The 24,247-nt window shown below is 36.3% G+C and overlaps 1 protein-coding gene across 1 annotated transcript in view; it reads right to left on the reverse strand.

The window, feature by feature from the left end:
- Window positions 1-870: 870 nt before the first annotated feature.
- Window positions 871-24,247, reverse strand: part of LOC135195648 (forkhead box protein F1-like) — a 118,154-nt gene continuing 94,777 nt past the window's right edge. The window contains exon 3 of the mRNA XM_064222022.1: window positions 871-4,535. Coding sequence (XP_064078092.1) covers window positions 4,174-4,535 — 362 coding nt within the window. The 3' untranslated portion in view covers window positions 871-4,173. The remainder of the gene's footprint in view (window positions 4,536-24,247) is intronic.

Here is a 24,247-nt window from a genome sequence, read left to right on the forward strand (position 1 = left end):
TGAAAAAAAAACTGAGTATAGTTAGCGAGCGTTAGAGGGATATAAGAAAAAGCAGTTTACTCAAGACTGAATTAGCTAGAGCCATGGAAGAAAATTGTACCTTTAAGGAAGAGTTGTCTCATTTAACTGAGACAAAGGCTAGTCTTCAAGAGCAAGTCAAAACGACAAACAGGAAAAACGCAATAATGGCTAAACCAGAAACAACAGAACAACAACAAGAAATTAAGGAAGAAGCAAATGAAGATCAAGTAAAAACTCAGGACTCTGAAGAACAAAAAGAAAAGCAAATTGTTGTAAAAGAACGCCCAGTTAACTTAGAAGGAAAAGTATAGTCTGCAAAGGTCGACCTGCAAATAAGGTAGAGAAGTGAACTGAAAAATAATGCCCAGGAAATGAAGCCGACTCAGACAAAGAAGAGAATGTCTGCAACGAACTACCTGAAAATAGGAAATTGATATGTCTCAGAAACTCAGGCCTTAGAAAGATGCTTACAACTTATATGGATCACTGGTGAGGGGCAACATTTACGGATCACTAATGGATTAAGCCATGAAAACCTGTTGTGCAAGCTCAAGTGTGGGCATACCAGTTTCGAGCCATAGGCAACCTCTATCATGGTAAGTTAATGCCTCCGTCATCGAAACGCTCTTATAACCTTCCTTCCTTCAAGAGGGGTCTATGAGTTCCCTTCGAATAGTCCCCACTCTTTTTCTCCTCATTTCTTTCCTTGAACAGGGTTATATATGCATCAGATTGGCCACTGAATCGAAGAAAAAATATAATTTGTTACACATTTTATTATAGTTCTGCTATAAACTTACGATACGTTTTACTCTCATGAAGAAAAGGAAAGTCAAACCCAAATTTGGACTTTATTCAATATTTTATTTGTTTTTTATATTTTTATTTGATATTCATAAACATTGTTTGAACCTTTGCGAGTATTTGTCTTCTTTTAAAGTTTGATAATTAGTCTGCCATTGAAATTACAAGTACTAGGCAAAATTATAGACAAAGTACGTCTAGAAACGTGTTTAAAGGGAAATTTTGTTTGCAGATAAACTCCTTACATAATTGGAAAGTATCCGTTCAAAAGGACTTCACAAAGAGAGAGAATTGCTGTCATGTCTGTTATTCCAATGGCTCCAATGGCTCACTTAACAAGGCTAACAAGATATCCTAAACAAACCTATTTCCCGTTCTGAAGTCATGAAGAGTATGGAGTGTTTACAACCTCTTGCTGAGTGAATAGAACATAATATCTTAACATCTGATTCGAATGAAACCCAACAAATAAAGTAATAACTTAATATCTATACACACGCTTCCTTGCCTCGTCAGCGAATGAGAGAGATATAGAAAACGGTTAGAATCTGACAGGTTGAGAGATCCCGTAAGGCGATCATCTCACGAGTCGAGTCGACCGATCGCCTCCAACCTCGGTGCATGGTTTGGTTGGGGTTGCGGTCGGCGTAACGAAGCAAGGAAGCCAGATTTCTCTTGATCAGTAGCCTACAGATCCACACAACGCCCTTCCATACAGCGCGATGCAAATAAAAAAGAGAGACACAGACTTTGCGGACTCTGATCTTCAAGTCTGTTCTCTCTGTTTCTCTTTGAAGCTGAGAAATCGAGAGAATGTCTCATCTCTCGTTCTTCAATTGTTAACAGCCACGAGATACATTGTACCTTCACGTCATGCATTCCGTAACGTAACATTGCTACCCAGTTACACTCAGAAACAACACCTTAGAGTGAAGTTGGCAAGTCGTGTTATCGGTAACATAAAGGTGCCAGCCTCAGTACTAAAGTAAGATAACGAGATTCATTTACAGTCTATAGCACTTCGAACCTTTCTCTACATGAAGATGCGCTAAGCATTTTTATGTAGCCAAAGATGCAAATGTAAAATTTATGCAGAGATGAGCCTCAGAACAAAAGCAAATATATTTTTGTATATTTAATTCGTATTAGGTTTTGAAATAAGAAATCTGAAGGCTCTTCAAAAAAACCTGATTTTTCTTGACAGCAATATCAGGTGATCATTTCAGTTTAAGACAAAAATGCTTATCCCTAAGAACTGCGTATCTTTATGCAAATGACCATATAGTTGTAATCATGTATCAAAAATTTACTCTGTGAAACTGTATTCTTTTATCCACACAAAAAAAATCCAATGGTTACAACTGAATGTTTTGACGAAATATGTTTGAAAAATAATGATCCTGATAATTAATACTTAGTCGTCTTTAATAACTATATTTTGTCTTTCATAAAGAAACATTTCAGAATTGACTCACTTTTGATTGTAATTATTTTGCCACTATAGAGTGATGAGATGTGGTCATTTTTCCCTCGAAGAAATAAATAGATAAAAAAAATCAAGACGAGCAAGAAACTCTAGGAGACTGAGCATTCATGAAATGTGGAGATATTTTGATGTAATTAACCATCCAATTGTTTTTGAGGTAAATCATCTTCAGTTTTTACAATTTCAAACCCTTCTATTTGATTATTAGGGTAGATGTTGTTCTTTTTCAATAAGGTACTATTGATAAGGATTAATGTACATAGCATGTTCTTCGGTTGTGTAGAGAAACAATAAGCTAATCTTATTTAATCAAATTGAATTTAGAGGAGTGGTAAGTACATGCTCTTAGGTTAGGTAGGTTAAGTAGCATTTACATGCATGTATGTCTCTTATATGATTCTCTGGAAAACTCTTTGGGAGCTTGAATTTCATGTCAGCGGCCCCCAAAGGCTTGTTCTATATGAATAAGGTTTCACTTTTGAATAATAATAATAATAATAATAATAATAATAATAATAATAATAATAATAATAATAATAATAATAATAATAATAATAATTTCTCCTATCAAAATTTTATATTTTACTTATACTGACCCGAAGAAGGAAATCATCTAGGAACTTGTCTGTTGCTCAAACTCCTTGAGAGCTCTTGCGAAATTCACAACACAGGTACTATTCACCAAGCATGGTACCAGTTTGTATCTTAACACCTTACATTATTCAAAGTAAACAGCATTTGCTTTCCTACAATAATAAAAACAATATAAAAATACAGTTGTTTCTTAAATGCAACAATATACTACGTCAGATATCTAACAAGGGTACAAAAGGAACATTTTTGCTCTTTTTGACATTTCCACTGTTCTTCAGAGAGTAGGTACCCCTTCGGCAGCTTAGGTCAGAGAAATCTAAACTGCCGTTTGCATCTTTGGACGACTAGCTGCATTTTCATCAGTGTTCATCAGAAATTGAAGATATAACAGCAGAAAAAAAAAGATTCTATTCAAAGTTAAGATAAACAACGCAAGAAAGTTGGTAAGTCTTACTTCAGTGTTGAGAACAACGTAGAAGACTCGCTTCATTGCAACTAACTGCAGATGACTTTGTACGATGAGTTTATTTCTTCCATCCTAGACAAGCAACTGTGCTATTGTGATCAAAGAGCAAGATTCTGAGGTAACTGTGATAATATGAATGTTGTGGAGGGCGACCAAACAGTATTGAAAGAATCCCATTTTCCCGACAACTCACCCAAAGACCTTTCTCTCTTTCGGGAGAGGTTCGCCATATTGCACTGCTCCCAGCAAGGATTACCAACAGTGCTACAGGACGCAATTGATAAACTTGGTGTCGGTCCATAGAACATTATAGGAACAACAGCCATCCAGGTGCGCGTTTTGCCTCATGACTTTGAAACTGTTCAGAAAGGAAGGCATCTTTCATGCTGTTTCTCCGTTCAGAGATTCTGTTTTTTTTTTATTATTATTATTATTACCAACTTACTATTCCAAAGATTCATGTCTGTTAACACCTGTAAAAACAATCAATATCTGAAAAAATAAAAGCTGAAAATTCATGTAGTTTCTTAGTGGCCAAGGAAATATATAAATGCCACTTCTGAACAGTTTCTTCTTTTTTGAGCAAAACTGTACCTTGAGAGAGAGAAAAAAAAACAGTACTAATATTCTAGAATCGAAACAATTTTTTTTTTTTAGAAAATTTTACCACTAACCTACAGCTATTTACACAAGTTTCAACACACGTCAACAATCTTGCAAAACTAGCAAAATAAATGACAACGTAGAAAATAAAGTAAAAAACAAACATTTCTTTATTTTGTGTAACTAGGACAAGGACATTTTACATTGAATATTTGATCGAGTCATAATAATTGGGCGGAGCTGGTGCCGGTGTGGGCGTGGCTTGGTGATGATGAGGCAAGATATGAGTGGGGGAAGGGCAGAGTGATCCACCAATGATCGACTGAGTAGGGGTAAGAGCTCCTCCCCCTGGCATGGTTGAGGGCGGAGTCCACATTCTCTTGTCGTAGGGGTTCGAGACGACAGATGAAGAACTCAGCTGTTGCTGAGCTTGTTGCTGCTGCTGCTGCTGCTGCTGCTGCGCTTGCTGAAGCTGCGGCTGGGACTGTTGTTGTTGCTGCTGCTGCTGTTGTTGTTGTGGGTGTTGCTGAGATTGCTGTTGTTGGCTCATGGCTCGCATGCCTGCAATCAGAACAAATAAACACTCAATGAAGGATACATTTCATTGATGCAACAACATCATCAGTAGTATAATGAAAATCATAATTAGTTATTATTATCATAATGATAATAATAATAAATCTTGGGATAGCAAAGAGGAATAATGATTAAAATCACATTACCCTCATTATCTATATCGTTAACACCATCAAGAATAAGAAAAATATTTGTAAATATCATAACAATTGTCACTGTGAAACAAATTGCTTAAAATATTCCACATATTATAGTAATCATTTGTCTTTCTAGTTCACATATGTCCATTGTAATTTTAAATAAATCAGTGAAAAGTGTATTTGTAAAGTATATCTATTAATGTGGATACATTATTAGAAAATATTCATACATATAGTTTACTATATAATTGTAGATTTTTATGACAATATTATTATTATTATTATTATTATTATTATTATTATTATTATTGCTGTTGTTGTTGTTGTTGTATTTGAGTTAGGCTCTAAAAAGAAGAAACTGCCAATTTATCTGGAACTAGTAGCAAAAAATGGGAAACCTGCAAATAGATGTGGATTTTGCCTTATCATCCTTAATTCTCCTTAAATCTTTGTATTCAGTACTCTCACATTACGCCATAAGTGCACATTTAGTTAAGTGAGAGCATTATCATTTCTGTTTATTGTATATATATACATATATTATTATATTATATATATATATATATATATATATATATATAAAATATAAATATGTGTGTGTGTGTGTGTGTGTGTGTGTGTGTGTGTGTGTGTGTGTGTGTGTGTGTGTGGGAGATAGCTGTAGGGCATCATCAATGAAAAAGGTGGCTAAAATATAATGATCATGAAATAGATAAAAAGATATTATTGATGAAATCCGCCATCAGTATTACAAATATATCGTTCGTTGGGATTTTACTACCAGTAATTTGGTTTAACTTTATTCTATAGTTTTGACTTTTATTACGTTTTTATCTCGTGTATCTATTATGTGTATATGTGTGTATTAATTGTGTGTTGCAGTTTTATTATTATTCTTATTAATACCGTTATTTCAAAACTGTTATTGTCATAAGTATTATTATGAATTTGCTATTATTACTATTATAATCAGCAACTGTTAGGGTATAGGCGATAGGTATTTTTATTTCTGTATCTCGTGTACCGGAATTGTGTATCTTGTATTGTCTCTGCTTTGTATATTCCCTGTATATATGGCCATGCTGAAATAAAGGATATTATTATTATTATTATCATTATTATTATAACTATTATTATTATTATTATTATTAGTTTTTCAACGAAGCTGAGGAAGCGCAATAGAAGCTCCAACGGCATAAAGTGCCCTTCTTCCGGCGAAGTTTGCCTCAAAGAGGGTCGTCTGCCAAGATGATGGTGATAATAATAATACGTAAAGACGCCCTTCCCAATTATACCCCTGCCTTGTATTATGGTACTGTAATTATCTCAATAATAGTAATAATAATAATAATAATATTATTATTATTATTATTATTATTATTATTATTATTATTACGTAAAGAAGTCCTTCCCAATTATACTCCTGCCTTGTATTATGGTACTGTAACTATCTCAATAATAGTAATAATAATAAGGTTATTATTATTATTATTATTATTATTATTATTATTATCATTACGTAAAGAAGTCCTTCCCAATTATACTCCTGCCTTGTATTATGGTACTGTAATTCGCTCAATGATAATAATAAGAATAATAATTTTATTATTATTATTATTATTATTATTATTGTTATTATTATTATTATTATTATTATTATTATTATTATTATTACGTAAAGACCCCCTTCCCAATTATACTCCTGCCTTGTATTATGGTACTGTAATTCGCTCAATAATAATAATAATACGTAAAGACGCCCTTCCCAATTATACTCCTGGCTTGCATTATGGTACTGTAATTCGCTCAATTCAGTCAGAATACAAGAAATAGTCAATAGCTATGTACACGAGACATACTCAAATACACACACACACACACACAAACTCGACAGAAAACATAAACACACACAGGATCACCACAAAGTCGACGGTCCTGCGGTCCAAAGAGTTATTGGGCACGTCTTGCGGTCGTCACGGGACAGGGCCATCCTTTCCTTGTTGACGCTGAAGAAGTCCCTTAGACAAATTGGGTCCAGTCCCTCGAAATCAATACCTTCAAATGACTCACGGGGCGACAACCCGCTGCCGGAGCGCCCAGAATTGGGTTTCAGAGCCACGAGTGTTTTTTATGTAAACAAACCATCTATAGCTGTCGTGCGTATAGTAAAACAAATCGTCGTTTATCTGGCTGTCTCTCTCTCTCTCTTTCTCTCTCTCTCTCTCTCTCTCTCTCTCTCTCTCCTCTCTCTCTCTCTCTCTCTCTTCTCTGGTTCGTTGACTCTGTCGACGTGTTCGGTGACAAAGTGTCAGTTCATTACGTCTCGGAATTTATGATCGTGTTTTATTTACCCTGATGGACTGTGAAAGGGAAAGGTCGTTCAGTGATTCAAAAGGCTGTTTTGGATGTGATTTTATGATTCTAAATTTTCAAGGCTCGAAGAATTTGTCTAAATTTTTGCGTAGCATATTCAAATATTAACTCGCTCATGCAACGACGATATGGATGCGAAGCGGTGTAAGACAGTGAACGCTTCGGAACAAAAATTTAAGATAATATCATTTGGAGTATATTCAGTTATTTGTCTCATCAGACAATTTACTTTACACGCATCCCGTCATTGGAGAGAAAATGAACAGATTGTAAATGTTTCCCAATTACTGATTATTTTTAACATTAATTTCGAATGAAAACTGGCATTGTTCCTTAGGGTTTGATGTTTATTCTATTTGGCGTCTTATTTCTGTGAATTTCATCTTCGTTTCAATGACGATGTAATATTACAACAGTTCAGTCAAATTACATATTTTAAGAATTTCGATAAAACCATAGCTCCTTCACTAAATGTCATGATCCACGTTTGAATGCCAGTCTCTGTTTAAAATCTTGTATTTTTTATAGATCACAGTTGAGATATACATGCAGAAAGGAACAAGTCGTTCTTCCTATGGGTTCTTGATTTAATACACTACATAAAATGTGACCGGAGGTGAGGATGTGGTTTGCATCGTGGCTGTAACAGTGTTGGCACATTTCAGACATCCGTGATCCTCTCCGCCATTTAAAAGCAGTTTCGACTATAACTATGGTCAGAGAAGAGTCAAGACCAAAATTAGGAAAAAGTCAAAATTAGACAAGTCCAACGAGGCTTCGAAGGTTTACTCTTAAGATTTTCATGAAGGTATAAAGCATCAAGAGAAACAGATTCATTAACAACAACATCAGTGATGATAATAGTAATAATAATAATAAAATCCTAGTGGATCTATCTTGTTTGTCCGCCCCGGGTGGGGCCAGGGTAGGAGGGGATCGAGAAGGTAGGGGAGAAATGACACATCTAATCTCTTCCTGAAAACCTGTTTGTCCGCGCCGTGTAGGTGTGGAGTAGGTTGGGGATCGGGAGGGGGGGAGAGACATGACACATCTACCCACTTCCTGCCAACCTATTTATCCGCCCCAGTTTGGGGCTAGCGCCATCAAGCTCATAATAATAATGAAAATTATATATGTATTGAATAAAGTTTAAAATTGGCTTCACAAAAGCAAATAAAATAACATTTGCAACCTAACATATACAGTTTTCCCGATCTTTTAATTAGAGCTAAATTCATTCTAAATCATCTTAGGTACGAATAAACAGTGGTTTGCATATTTCTTCAGGAATATTAGTTGGCATGAAATTTTTATTTTATTTGTTGAGTAAATTATCCAATAATTGGCAGTTTTAAGACAGAAAAGGATCGAAATATAAGGATTAGTTTAAAAAATTCAATAATCCATTTTGCAATGTCAATTTCATTGTGACAGTGGAAATTGTACACTAAATCACAGGGGCAGTAGGCACGATCCCAAGATCCCTAAAAAGGGACCTGGAAAAACTAGATGTCGAAGTAGCTCCAGGACTCATGCAGAAGAATGTGCTCCTGGAAACAGCGCACATAGTAAGAAAAGTGATGGATTCCTAAGGAAGCAGGATGCAACCCGGAACCCCACAATATAAAACCACCCAGTCGAATAGGATGACTGTGATGAACAATAATAATAATGATAATAATAATCTTTATTTCACCTCAAAGCCTCATACGGCGATACACAAGGCAGATACAATATAGTACAAAAATTATTATTATGATTATTATCATTATGCTAAACAGCAGTCGGAAGAGGCTGACTCTCTTATCAATTCACGAAATTATTATTGTTTTAAGCAAAGTGTACTAAAACAAAAAAGATTCATATTTATTTCCTCAAATTTAAATTAATCCAAAACTTCTATCGACGGTTTGGCCCGAGTGATCCAAAGTCCTGACAACTCACTTGAAATATAAATGAAGAGAGAAAATACGGACGCAAACACCAAACACCAGAACGTGCCTTGGAAAACACAAACTCCCAAACACAAAACCCCCTTGAAAGTGTCATTGCCTTCGGAACTTCCAACAAATACCTACACACCAACACCTTCGAATTCTCTGTACATATGCGCGTTCTCAAATACCCTCGTCTTGAGGCGCGTAACAAATGCTATGGTTCCTTACTGTCCTGACAATACCCAGACGCCCAGGCGGGTATCGAGGTCACATAAGACCCCATATCAGGTCACCAACGAGAGGCGAGTTCGGATTTCGGGGCTACCTAACTTTTACAAGTTTAGTGTCACACTTCGTTATGAGCAGGAGCGATTTTAATTGGGGGAGGAATCAAAGTCTAGTGCTATTATCATATTAAATTTGTTTTTGTCTTCAATATTCATTAAGGTTACACATTCATTTCTCTACGGAACTGTATAGACTTACTTTGGAACTGAATACCGTAATACTTTATATGAAGAATAAACATCTTTAAATAGGAGGAAACATAACCATAATGATAAAGAAATTTCTTTTATTGATACAGGTAATAGATATGCAAATATATATATACATGTATGCATATATTGTTTTAATCTAAGCAACTATGGTTAATTTTTTTTAGAGCTTTCATCGTCATATAATAAATTCGAAGAACGTTTTCCATTGTCTTCTAATCAAGGTTACCTCGAACTAGTTATAATGATAATAGTAATAATATATAGTTATAGATATATATATAATATATATATATATATATATATATATATATATATATATGTATATAATATATAGTATATATATATATATATATATATATATATACATATAATAGAACTTAAATATTAAATTTTCAGCTCGGCAGACTTTTTTCGGCTGTCTCAGAGGCCATCGTTTCTGTATAAAAACAGTTTGAAATCCTCAGTTAAATCCGGTAAACTTTGCTTTAGTTATCTGAGACAAATTTCCCGTTCTACAATTTCGCGATTTTCCTTTTTAAAGAACCGATTCAGATCAGCCGGAGAATCTTTTCAGCTCAGCAATGACACAATCGTCCTGTTGAAGTTGATTATTTTGTCTGCATTATTATTATTATTTATTATTATTATTATTATTATTATTATTATTATTTATTATTATTATTATTTATTATTATTATTATTATTATTATTATTATTATTAACCTCGTTTCTTCATCAGTTGTTTATAAAATTTGTCAGGAAGATACCTCCACGGTCCCCTCATAATTTGACCGAAATAGTTCTGACGAAAAACCCTATTTTCGAGGTCTCTAGGTCACAAAAATGGCAAAGATCGGCAATAGTATAGGTGAAGATGCTTCTTTAAATATGGAAATTTCAAACAGAATCTTAATATCATCTCAGTCACCTACCTATTCCCAAGGATTTATATCATAGCAAAAACATGAGAGCAGATCTTCCAAATTAGCAGCATACTGATAAACGTCTATTCCAATCCCCTTTGGTTACCAATCCTAGGAAAAAGAAGTGGATCGAATATACACTTGTTAGTATTCTGCTAATTTGGAAGATCTGCCCTAAGGTTGTGAGATGATGCATATGATATGGGATAGGTAGTTAAATGAGATGATATCACAATTATGTTTGAAATTTCCATATCTAATGAGACATCTCTCTTTCTCTCTTTTTGCTGACCTTTGCCATTCTTGTGACCCAGAGACCCCGAAAATAGGGTTTTTTGTCAGAAATATCTGGGTCAAATTATGAGGGGACTGTGGAGTATCTTCCTGACCAATTTAATAAACAACTGATGAAGAAATGAGGTTAACGTTAATGATGATAATAATAATAATGCAAATAAAGTAATCAACTTCAACACGGTCATGATTAAGTTTTGGAGCACTTTTTTTAAAGTTTATTTTCAATTAAAGCTCTTGATAGGAATTCCAATTCTATCAATAAATGATACAACTGGAGCAATATTCAGGCCTTCAAAAGATAAACAACTGGACCAAATAGCGTTACTAAAGTAATACGACTGACAATTCCCCAAATTTGCTGTCGTAGATGTCGATGAGAACAATGATATCTTCCGGCAACATTGCAGCAATGTATTTCAAATGGTATTGTCTCATGGTATAACATAGAGGCCTATATAATCTGGGTTTGTGATGATCATTTGTATTAAAAATCAAAGGACGCTCAATACGTCCAGTGCTGCTTTGTTTGACTTCACTGATCAAGAACCCAGTTGTTTCTACACTTGCGCAGTATTGTCTTCATAGCTTCATCATTCCCTGTGTAGCGAGTTCCTAATATGTCGGTTTAAGGAGAGTCATCGTGGGTTGTTTGTACCTTCCTCTGACATTCTTGGAGTCAATATGACAACTAGAACGACCAAGTATTTGATACGTGGACAGTTGACGTCGACAAGCATAAAGATCTGTTAGCTATCGGTTGTTTATTTATCGGGAGGGAACATCATTACATGAAAAACAAAGATTGACAGATAATATGAGTTTTTGTTGTGGACTGTTTTGACCAGGAGAGTACGAGGTGTCATTTCTTTGACTGAACTTTCAGTTATATTAAGACGAGGGAGAATAAGTAGTATGTCCTATAACCACAAATCTCGGTGACAATAAGACATAACATCACAGTGGCCTCATTTGTCCTTTAAAGGAGGTTATAGTATGTCTTTCATTCAAGGCACGTCAGCATCTTTTCCATAACGGACAGAATTCAGTCAAAGCCAATCAGTCTCATCAACGAATCTATAATTTCGTCTCTTTCGGATCATGTTCAGTCTACGTCACAGTCAGTAGTTTCAATGTCTTTCTTTTATGAGTACTCTTCTGACAGTGTTCCGTTGAACTAGAGGAGAGCTTCCCTCCTGCTGTTACTCACCACATTTATTCGTGCACTGCTCCGTTCAGCAATTTTATTTTCGTTTACCATCAAGCAATGGATTCTTTTCTTTATGGTGATTTCCATGAGTTCTATAACCTTCTTTCATCAGAGGGTCAGATCCATCGCTTTCTTCTCTAGCCTCAGTTGAAGGCTGGACTGGCCATCCTGGAGTGGTCTTTTCTATAAAAGGAAAAAGTAAAAAATGCGCCAGAGTTTCTTCGGCGTCATCGAGTTTTCTGTACAGCGAATAATGCTGTATGAAACTCTCAGCCTTCCCCATGAAACTCTCAGTTGTTGCCCATGAAACTTTCAGTCACGACCCGGTGGTTTCCCGTGTTGTTGGGACCTATATCAATGCCAGACGCATGATCATGGCCACCTTTAACCTTAAATAAAATGTAAACTACTGAAGTTAGAGGGATGCAATTTGGTATGTTTGATGTCTGGAGGGTGGATGATCGACATACCAGTTCGCCGCCCTCTAACCTCAGTCGTTTTTAAGATCAGAGGGCGGACAGAAAAAGCGTGGACAGACAGACAAATTGCCATCTCAGTAGTTTCCTTTTATAGAGAACTAAAAACTTGACTTTCCTCCGGGAAGTACGGAGACAAACTGTCTCTGTCACAAACTGAACAACTTGACAAAGATTATCTGTCAATGTGAAATTCCCGAGAAACAGCGACGGAATATACATGTATAGAAAGTAGAATAACATGGATGGAATTAATGAATGAAGGAAGAATGCAATGGATCAGAAAAGAAAATGTTCAGGATGGAGTTCTTTGATCTTTAAGGAACAGAAACAAGAAAACTTAAGCATAAAACCTGTTCTTCTTCTTTTGGTTTTGTTAGATAATTAACGGAAAGACAATATATCGTTATTATTTATTTCGGTATATAAATACTTTCTACATGGAGCAAGCACACAGGGGCCACTGACTTGAAATTCAGGCTTCCAAAGAATGCTGGTTTCAACCGCCCACTGCAGTCCCCACACTACAGCAGTAACTGATCATGCTACAGAGCCCCTGATTTTTCATTGCCCTGGGGGAGACGTGAACACACGACAACTGAGTGGGATACCACGACACTAACCACTGTACCCAAATGAATGGATTTAGAAATGGAAAACTAAAATGCAAAACAAAAAGTACAAAATGACCGAATCCAGAAGCAGAAACAGAAGAAACCGATTATCGTAAACAGACAGAGGTCTGTGCTTCTCTGTGATATAGCCAACGTCAGCTGACATTTCTGGTGGTACTTTGTGGTACGACGATTGATTAATTATCAGTCTGTTACAATAGGCTCGATTAGCAATTAAACTGTGGAACGGAATGTCGCCAGTGCAACGAAAAAATCAACAAAGATATATAAAGTAAAAAGACATTTACTGTAAAGTAACAGAGAGAGAGAGAGAGAGAGAGAGAGATGCTTGTAATACATTAATGTTAAATTTAAAAGCATATTTTCCCAAAAAATTTCTATATTCAAGTCTAAACACTGAATGGGGGTCGTGCAGATTCTTGAACTGAAAAGGAAAATCAGGACTAAACGACCGGAGGCCAAAGAATCTGAACCACACTGGAATTATGGGTATAAAACTCACCTGGTTCCTAGATCTTTATAACCCTACGCTTAGAATGACGTTCCTAAAACCTCTCTGTGCCAGTTGCTTGAAGTCGGGCGTGGAGGTGAACAATATGCTTCCTTGGAGTAAAATAAAAGTGACAGGATATATACTTTATTTACTCTTTCAGCTGAGCAGTTCCTTGTTGGACGAGCGGGTTACGTGCTCGCCTACCTATTCGGTAGACGCCAGTTCGATTCTCCGCTCTGCCACATCAGAGGAATTTATTTCTGGTTCGGATCTCACAATAAGCTGCAGATCCCGTTGCTATGTAACCAATTGGTTCCTAGCCACGTAAAGATATCTATTCTTTCGGGCCAGCCCTAGGAGAGCTGTTAACCAGCTCAGTGGTCTGGTTAAACTAAGATATACTTAACTTACAGCTTAGCAATCTCTACTTATTCAGACTCTATGGTGCCCTGGTGTTCATTGAGTATTCAGCGAGCTGCTCTGAAGTATAGATCAAAGAGTGTCTACCCTACACTTTCTACGCATCGAAGCTGGGAATTTACCCACCAGGAAATTTCTGCACCGGCTTGGCTTCCTCATTCTAGTAACTGCAGCATTCTCTGAATGTGCAGTGATTCATTAGAGCCGACTCCGATGACCATAAAAACAGAGGGAATATCTGAATTAGCCTCTCCCCTTATCGTATTTCGCTTCTTGCTTTACTTGTCTGAATTAATCATCATCCTCTGTTTGTTTTTATAATGATACTTTTTTTTTTAAATGAAATATTCTGCAGACTGACTGATAACGGGATTTGACTTGTTCAATGTTTGGCATTGCGGTTTATATGAATAATCTCTTTTTTCATCGTCTTCTTCTTCCCATTCATCAAGTCGAATTATTTTCGTCATAGCTTCTTACAATTACAATTTCAGAATTTTACAATTTAGCACATTAACTTATATGAATATATATATATATATATATAGGTATATATATATATTATATATATATATGTACATACATATATATAGATATACATATATTTATATATATATATATTATATATATATATATATGTGTGTGTGTGTGTGTGTGTGTGTGTACATATATATATATATATATATATATATATATATATATATATATATATATATATATATATATATATGGACACCTCGTTTTAACGTTCCCAAATACCAAGGCCGTAACAAGAATTGCAAATATGACACCAACTGAACCAAAGGAAGTTTACTCAAGAGACCCAATAGGAAATTCCAATAAAATGAAGATCTCAAGTATAACTTCCGGAATTCGAGGAGATATTAAGGAGCAGGGGGATGTTTTGCTTTGGGAAAAATCACAGGATGTTGCTACTGGGAGAAAGGAGAGTGGTAGTCAGAAAGCTAATAGAGATACTATGTAAACAAAGAAACAGAATTTCCCTCAAACACCCACACACAAATTATATATCTATATATACATATATGTGTGTTTGTGTGCATACACACACGCACACACACACACCACCATATATATATATATATTATATATATATGTATATATATATATATATAATATATATATATATATGCAGTATATATATATATATATATAGATATTATAGATTAGGATATAGATATATACACAATATATCCACTGTAGCACGAAGGAGCACTTGCTTGAGAATATCCTTGAATTCCCCCCCCCCCCCCGGTAGAAAGGAAGGTGAAACAGGGACTTGGAACAAGTATGTTTTCGAAGTATATTCACTTTTCAAGTTACACTAATATACTACGAAAGTACTTGTTCCAAGTCCCTGTTTCACCTTCTTTCTACCGTGGAATTTTCAGGATATATATATATATATATATTATATATATATATATATATATATATATATATACGTCATATATATAATATATATATACACACACATATATATAGATTATATATATAATATATATATATATATATATATATTAATATATAATATATATATTAAGAGAGAGAGAGAAGAGAGAGAGAGAGAGAGAGAGAGAGAGAGAGAGAGAGACTTTGTCCTCTTTAATGACTACTCACATAAACATGGAAATAAATCTACAAAAAAATTACAATCTAGTGAAAATAAGTACTGATTAGCTTTAGTGAAATAAATCACGAGACGAAAACTTATGCAAAATACAGTATACGGAACAGGAATAAAAAAAAAAAAAGATAAAAAGTGTTCAAGTCACTCCCGTTGCGACAGAGAGGGATCGGTTGAGGGTCCATCCCCGGATGGAGTGTTTGTTTACATCTGCTCCCTGAACCGGTTGCTTCCCTGAGGGAAAATAATGATGATGCCCGTTTCTTGGTATCGGCGAAAATAAGGGCGAACTGGTATTGAATAACCCACAGCCTTCTTCGCTCGTATCTTGAGCATAAGATAATCCCTCTCAGATTGAACATTCGGTGTACTGAATCTTATTTATTTGTATTATACTGCGATCTTGTATTGCACTTGCAAGATTTCCCGGTACATCATGAACTAAATTAAAACAGGATATTTTTGGTTTTCCTGTGATGATTTCTTTCATGGGCCTGAAATTTCATAATCTGTTTCTGTTGAAATATTTTTCTATACATATTTTTATTCGTGTGCCTGCTTGTCTATGCTAAGTGCTAAGAAGTTACAGTATCAATCATCTACTGTGAATATTTGTAATAACTAGATTATTATGAAAGTGACTGTCTGCGCTAATGAATGACTTTTGAAAAAGATCACAAACATCAGAATAATTAAATGACTAATTTGATATCAAACACTGATGTTTGAACTACCGTGCTTATCGTCGCTAACAATCTTTAGTTCAGTCACAAAAATATATCTTTTCATACTGACACTATCTCTAACTTATTGAATCTACAATGGAACAAATGAGGGAAGGTTTTTCCCAGTATAGCCATGAGCACTTCTTTAAAACGCTTATAAAAAGGAGTTCATCAACTATGACAATTCGAAATGAAATAAAGGAAAGGGGAAAGTTACTGGTTGCGGTACGATATATTGAGGACTTCCTGCCATTTCAAATGTTTTAATTATTTTTTTTTTCACGTAAACCTATTGGTCGGTTTTCATACCTCTTCACATGTTCCTATTCGTTCTAGAAATACTTTAAAGGCTATTTCATTCGCTTCAGATTTTTTAAAATAAAATATTCAACATAACCGTCAATTTAATATCCCCTACATACACACACACACCACACAGAGAGAGAGAGAGAGAGAGAGAGAGAGAGAGAGAGAGAGAGGAGGTACTGTAATTTTATTTTGCCTTTATATTTGTGGGGGCGACTCTATCCAAATGGTTGGATGATGCAGAGGTTTGGACCACCCAAAGGATTTTGATCGATGGGTACAAGTGGATTTTTAAGACGCTTCAGTCGTCAGCACCACATTTGAGGAAGAAATTCTGTTGGAGCATCGTGACATTGTTATTATCACTTGAATTGCCGCGTTTTTTTTCTGTTAATTTTTTCTTATCGTAATGAGATGTGAGAAAGAAATATCAATAATAATTGTTAGTTTTCTTATAATTATTACTACAACAACAACAACAACCACAACAACAACAATAATAATAATAATAATGATAATAATAATAATAATAATAATAATAACAATAATAATAGCACTATTGACAACCAAATCTTCACGAAACTGAACAGAAAAAACCACTCACTGACAGAGATTTGGCCAATGAAAACAATACCCGCTCAAACTGACGATCACATAAAGGTGTTTAACTTCCATATCGAATTTCCACCACAGCGCTTAAATATGCAGAGAAGAAAGTCAAAATCTAAAATCTAACATTCTCTCTGGTGCCATTTCTTTTCCGTGGTGCCAGCTCTTCCTCCTCCTCCTCCACCTCCACCTCTCTGAATGGCACATGCTCGACCACCGGGAGAGAAAAACAGTCGACAGTCAACACCGATCGTCCTCCCGACGGTTCTTTTGACTGCAAAGACGGCAAGATCAAAGGCAGCAAACCATTACAAGAAATCCATTATACGCTGCCGAGGACCAGGATTAGATTCTCCCTCAGATCGCTAGATGGCTCTGAGGGAGGCTACGTCAACTCGTCTCTTCGTCTTCTCTGTCTATCCCCTCTCCCTCCTCACCTCTTCCCCATACCCCCATACCCTCCACCCCTTCAGAGTTCACTCATTATACCTTTTATTTATCTTCTTTGAAGTTTCTCTAGCCTCTGAGGTGTTAAGTACATATATATATATATATATATATATATATATATATGTATATATATATATATATATATATATATATATATATATATATATATATATATATATATATATATATATATATATATATATATATATATAATAAAAGGAGCCCATAAAAATGCCAAAATATAGAGAGAAAATAATATCTTTTAGAGGCTGCTACATATATTTTCTCTATATTTTGGCGTTTTTATGGGCTCCTTTTATTAGATGGAATTCTGTTGTAACAGAACATTTTTACCAGTCATATATACTATATATCATATATATATTATATATATATATATATATATATATATATATATATATATATATATATATATATACGCATTAAGCTGCAAATGTCCTTTAATATCTAATTCGCTCTACCTCCGAATTAATATATTTTCATATATGTTAACCGAAGGGATTTATTTTTAGCTGAATAAAATTTCGTCGGTTCACGGGCACAAACCTAGTACCAAGAAATGCTTCCTCATAATTTCTTGGTTCCTAGGTTTGCGCCCGTGAGCTGACGAAATTATTATCAACTAAAAAAAAATTCCCCTTCGGTTAAAATATATATATTAATTCCGAGGTAGAGCGAATTAGATATTAAAGGAACATCTGTAGCTTAATGAGTACATAAGAAGAGCGGTGATGTGATAAGACTCACACACACACACACACACACACACACACACACACACACACATATATATATATATATATATATATATATATATATATATATATATATTCATACATACACATTATATATGTAAGCGTGTGAGTATTAGTAGTGAACCATCAGGGAATAACTAGCATGTTTTGCTTTCAGTACGATGCGTAAAAAATCACTTTAAATATTGCCATGAATAATCAATCAAATATATATTTAATGATATATCATTAGTAAATATATGCTCAATATTACTATGTTCACTACAAAGTAAAAAGCAGCACTGAAACAAACAGGTACAATACAATTACATGATTGTCATGCAGTGCTTTGAACAGGCAATGGACATTGAAATACGCGGTTGTTTTTTTCTCAGTAAAATCATGAGCGCGTAAACTGATGACATCACAATCTGCTGTTAATAGGAGTGGGAAGCACCTGGTAGTGTCGCTTTAGCCCTAACGGTAATTATCGCGCATATGTGATAGCTATATCATTTGCATACTGTACAGTACCAAATGAACGTTAATGTGATAACGTGTACAACAATTCAATGGGAGATATATATCAATTTGAAAAGGGGTGAGTTTCTGCTTTGAACATATGCCACTGTGCTTCTCATGTTCAGTTCCAGATCTTAATAATACGAATTATACACGTAACTTGTGTCTTGTTCCCGGCTGGACTTAAATGTTCTCAGTGACTTTGGTAAGAGTGTATGCAATTTTACCAGCAGTCCAGAGAATTATACGTTGAACCCGAATGAATCTATAAAGTGCAAAATGAGCTTTATATGTGAGATGTTCATCTCGTATGCATAATTATTGCCCTCTGAGACTATTGAAGACACTTGTTCTTGAATGTTTTATATAGGTAATTTTACTGACATAGGCCTATTGGTAAACATTCCAGCCAATATAATTATGCTTAGCAGAAATCTGACAAAGAGCTCAAGTCACTAACTCCCTCGATTGAGGGGAAAAAGTAAAGGAAAGCAAAGGGAACAGAGGATTAAATGTTGAAGTAAAGCAAAGAAACAGATGTGAACCGAAACAGAAAAACAAGAGGAACACGGTTTTCATGGTTATAGAGAGAGGCAGAGTGCGGTACATAACGTCGAGATAGCACAGCAGTCATAGTATACGGAAAAAACAATCAGGCTAAACATAGAAGTATTTAGACAAGGGACACAACCGTACGCATGCAAATTTGCATGAAGTATTCATAAGATAGGTAAGTCACATTTTTCCTTTGAAGTAGTGAATTGGCAATATTTTTTCTTTAAAACCATTATGCTGAATATTCCCATTTATCAACTTCGTATGCATTATATTTACTCCTTCAATATTCATGATCTGATTAAAAATCTATATGTATTACCTATTACTATCCAATTGATTTGGAGTTATTGCCATTGAAAATTTAAACTAAAAATAACGAGTAATTTCCGTTATTTAACTTTCATAACTATCTTAGAATTGCGTCTGTTTAATTTATTTTAAACCCACGTTACTATTTGATGTGAACTCTGAATGATAATGTTGATGCAAATACAATAATACTGATATTTTTGGTACAAAACAAGCATGATCGGTTCATTTACTAGTTAGTCGTGTGTTGGAATGGGCTTGAGAACCTTCCCTTAGTTGCTATACTCGGTTTTTTTCCCTCTGTCCACCCGCCTGTGGTGTTTGAGTATGGTAACATTGCGTCCAGGGCTTTAGATAGTTACATTCAGCTTACATTAAACTATAATAACAATATCCTATTTCGAATACTAACGGTGTAATTCGCATGCTGTAAATTATTAAAACACTTTTCAGTTGCAAATGTACACCCAGATATCCTTTTATTTGCCCAAAACTTACACATATCTAAAGCTCCGGACGCAGTGTTACCATACGCAAACACCACAGGCGGGTGGTCAGATGGAAAAAAAACAGAGTATAGTCACTCCCAAGTCCCGAGTCCCGCTCCACTGATTTGCTACCTTGCGCTGTTCCGGGTTCAAAATTACCCGTTTTCGATGTAGGTCATACATGGACTTCAATTCTATCCAGGACCCAGAGTTGATTGGTATTCTGCCTTGTACAGACGGCCAACGAAGAATTGGCGTAGTTCCTTAATTCATTGTTCGTTAAGGAAATATTGCCGTATGCAGGTGCCAGATTATTTACGTAACAATAAATAACATTTCCTTTCAAAGGTGCTATACTTGAAATAAATTACATTAGAATTGAGTAGACTTATTCAACGTATTAAAGATAATTATTTTGCAAAGTAAGGAAAATATATACCGATGGGTCCACGATTTCTAATTTTATTCTCAACTCTAGCTTCGTGACAGCATACCGAAGATTTTGAAGTTGGCTTTGCTGCCGCTCGAGTCTTTACTCAACGTATCGTACTGCACCGGGGTGTTGTCATTTCGTCTCCTACAGCCGATAAATAATACATCAAGGCGTTAACATTCTTTGAAAACGATGTTTAATTAAACTAATTTTGTCCTTTGATCAATAAAATAATTTGCATGACACATTTAGTGGGTAAAACTGGAACTTCTGATTTTCCCACATGATTAGTCTAGGTCTATACTCTCTCGGATACGTGATATTAATGATAATTTTAAATCGACATAATATATATATATATATATATATATATATATATATATTAATCTGCTTTATTTGACTATTCCCGTTATTCTTGTTTTATTAGCCATGTTCGTCTTTCTTCTTATCCTTCATAATTGCTTAACATAATTAACTCTGACCTAGCTATTCAAAGTCAAAAAAGCAATCATAAAAAAATCAAACGAATATAAATTCAGTATTTATTTTTTTTATCGATGTCCTCGCCTTCCTTGGATCCCAGTCGGAGACAGTATGTTCGTTCGTTCGGCCTCCTCTCTGTGTGTGTCCAGAAGAGCGCCTTCACCTTGGAATTCTTGAGCATTTGAACTTGAAGATCTCTGGAGATGTTGTTATCCTCGACGGAGCCACAGCTCCGTCGAATCCTGCCCCAGAGATCTTCTCCGCTCAAATTGCTACAGAGGAAGAGTGAGAAAAGGACTATTCTACTTACTGAGGAAACAGGAGAAAGGCTTCTGCAATCCTCAGGAATCCCAAAAGGAAATCGCCCTTCAAGACACGAAGGAAGGAAGACGAAGGACGAACGAACGAACGAACACACTGTCTCCCTCTGTCTTTAAGGAAGGAAGGAAGACTTCGAAATCCACAAGAGAAGAATCGAAGCTTCCGTCAGCTTCTCAAAACAACCATCAGCATCAAGCGTCTTTTACTCAGCCTCTCGACAATAGGGTCTGCCGTCAAGGGCTAAGAGAAAGTGGATGAAGATTGCATGAAGGTCTGCAAAGGACGTCACAAGGAGACGAGTACCAAAAGGAGGACTGGATACTGGAAGAGGATTGGATACTGAAACTACTACAGGAGGAAGAGGGAGAATAGGACTAGTTACGAGAACAGAGGAGAAAGGCTTCCCAAATCCTCAAGAAATCCAAAATGCAACTCGCCCTTCAAGACACACGGGGAGGAGGAAGAAGGACGAACGAACACACAGTCTCCGTCTGCCTCCAAGGAAGGAGAAAGACTTCGAAAGAATCTGAAGCCACTCTTGCAGAGCTGTGGCTCCGTCGAATACAGCCACAGAGATCTTCACTGCTCATATTGCTAAAGAATCCCAATTGCCTCCGTCTGTCTCCAAGGAAGGAAGAAGACTTCGAAATCCACAAGAGAAGAATCGAAGCTTCCGTCAGCTTCTCAAACCAACCATCAGCACCAAGCGTCTTTGATTCAGCCTCTCGACCAACAGGCCTTCCGCCAAGGACTGAGGGAAAGAGGAGGAAAGAAGCAAGAAGGTCTGCAAAGGACGGCACAAGGAGAACGAGGACCAAAAGGAGGACTATGGACACAGGAAGAAGGACTGGACCCAGGAAGAAGACTGGACACTGGGAAGAAGATGGCCCAGGAAGCAATGACTAGATACAGGAAGAAACGAGGATAACAGGAAGAAGACTGGACACAGGCAGAAGACTAGATACAAAGAAGACTGGACACACGCGGAAGAAGACTAGAGTTACAGGAAGAAGACTTGGAACCCAGGAAGAAGACATAGATTACAGGAAGAAGACTGGACACAGGAAGAAGGACTAGATACAGAGAAGAAGACTGGACCAGGAAAGACTGGACAGCAGGAAGAAGACTAGATACAGGACAAAGAAGGACTGGACACAAGGAAGAAGACTTAGATACAGGAAGCAAGACCTGGACACCGGAAGGAAGACTAGGGATCACAAAGCAAGACTGGACACAGGAAAAGACTAAGGATCAGGAAGAAGACTGGACACATGGAAAAGAAGACTAGATACCAGGAAATGTAAGACATGGACACCCAGGAAGAAGACTAGATTAACGGAAGAAGAACGAACACAGTAAAAGACCTATCATACAGAAAGAAGACTCCCGGACCCAAGGAAAAAGACCTAGATTACAGGAAGAAGACCCCTTGGACATCAGGAGAAGACCTAGATACAGGTAAAGTAAGACCTTTGGACCCATTCCAGGTCAAAGATCCTAGATACCAGGAAGAAGACTGGAAACAGAAGAAGACTGGATACAGGAAGAAGACGGGACACAGAAAGATACGGAGAAGACGGGAACACAGAGAAGACTAGATACAGGAAAGGAAGACTGGACACAGGAAGAACGACTAGATACAGGAAGAAGACTGGACAAACAGGAAGAAGACTAGATACCAGGAAAGAAAGACTGGACACAGGAAGGAAAGGACTAGATACAGAAGGAAGAAACTGGCACAGGAAGAAGGGGACTAAGAAACAGGAAGAAGACTGGACACAGAAGAAGACTAGATCAGGGAAGGAAGACTGGACCACAGGAAGATAGATACAGGAAGAAGCTGACACAGGAAGAAGACTGGACACAGGAAGAAGACTAGACACAGGATAAGACTGGACACAGAAGAAGACTAGATACAAAAGAAGACTTGAACACAGGAGAATACTAAGATACAGGAATAAGACTGGGACACAGAAGAAGACTAGATACAGAAAGAAGACTGACACAGGAAGAAGACTGAGAGAGATACAGGAAGAAGACTGGACACAGAAGGAAGAAGACTACACAGGAAGAAAGATGATACGGAGGAAGAAGACTGGACACAGGAAGAAGACTGGATACAAGAAAGAAGGACATGGGAACAAGGAAGAAGACTAGATACAGAAAGAAGACTGGACACAGAAGAAGACTAGATACAGGAAGAAGACTGGACACAGGAAAGAAGACTAGTACAGAAGAAGACTGGACAGGAAGAAGGACTAGATACAGGAAGAAGACTGGACACAGGAAAGAAGACTGGTACACCGAAGAAGACTGACACAGGACAGAGACTGGACACAGGAAGAAGACTACAGGAAGAAGATAGATCAGGAAGAAGACTGGACACAGGAAAGAAGACTAGACTACAGAAGAAGATGGACACAGGAAGAAGATGGACACAGAAAGAAGACTGGACACAGAGAAAGACTGGACAGAAGAAGATACTGGACACAGAAGAAGACTACTGGACACAGGAAAGAAGACTGGACACAGGAAGAAGACTGACAGAAGAAGATGGACACAGGAAGAAGACTATGCTGCAGACTGACTGACAGGCAGAAGATGACATGGAGAAGAAGGACACAGGAAGAAGACTGGAAGAAAGAAAGACGGACAGGAAGAAGACTGGAACAGGAAGAAGATGGACACA

The sequence above is a fragment of the Macrobrachium nipponense genome, chromosome 16 (genome assembly GCF_015104395.2).
Source record: "Macrobrachium nipponense isolate FS-2020 chromosome 16, ASM1510439v2, whole genome shotgun sequence".
In the NCBI taxonomy this organism is placed as follows: Eukaryota; Metazoa; Arthropoda; class Malacostraca; order Decapoda; family Palaemonidae; genus Macrobrachium; species Macrobrachium nipponense.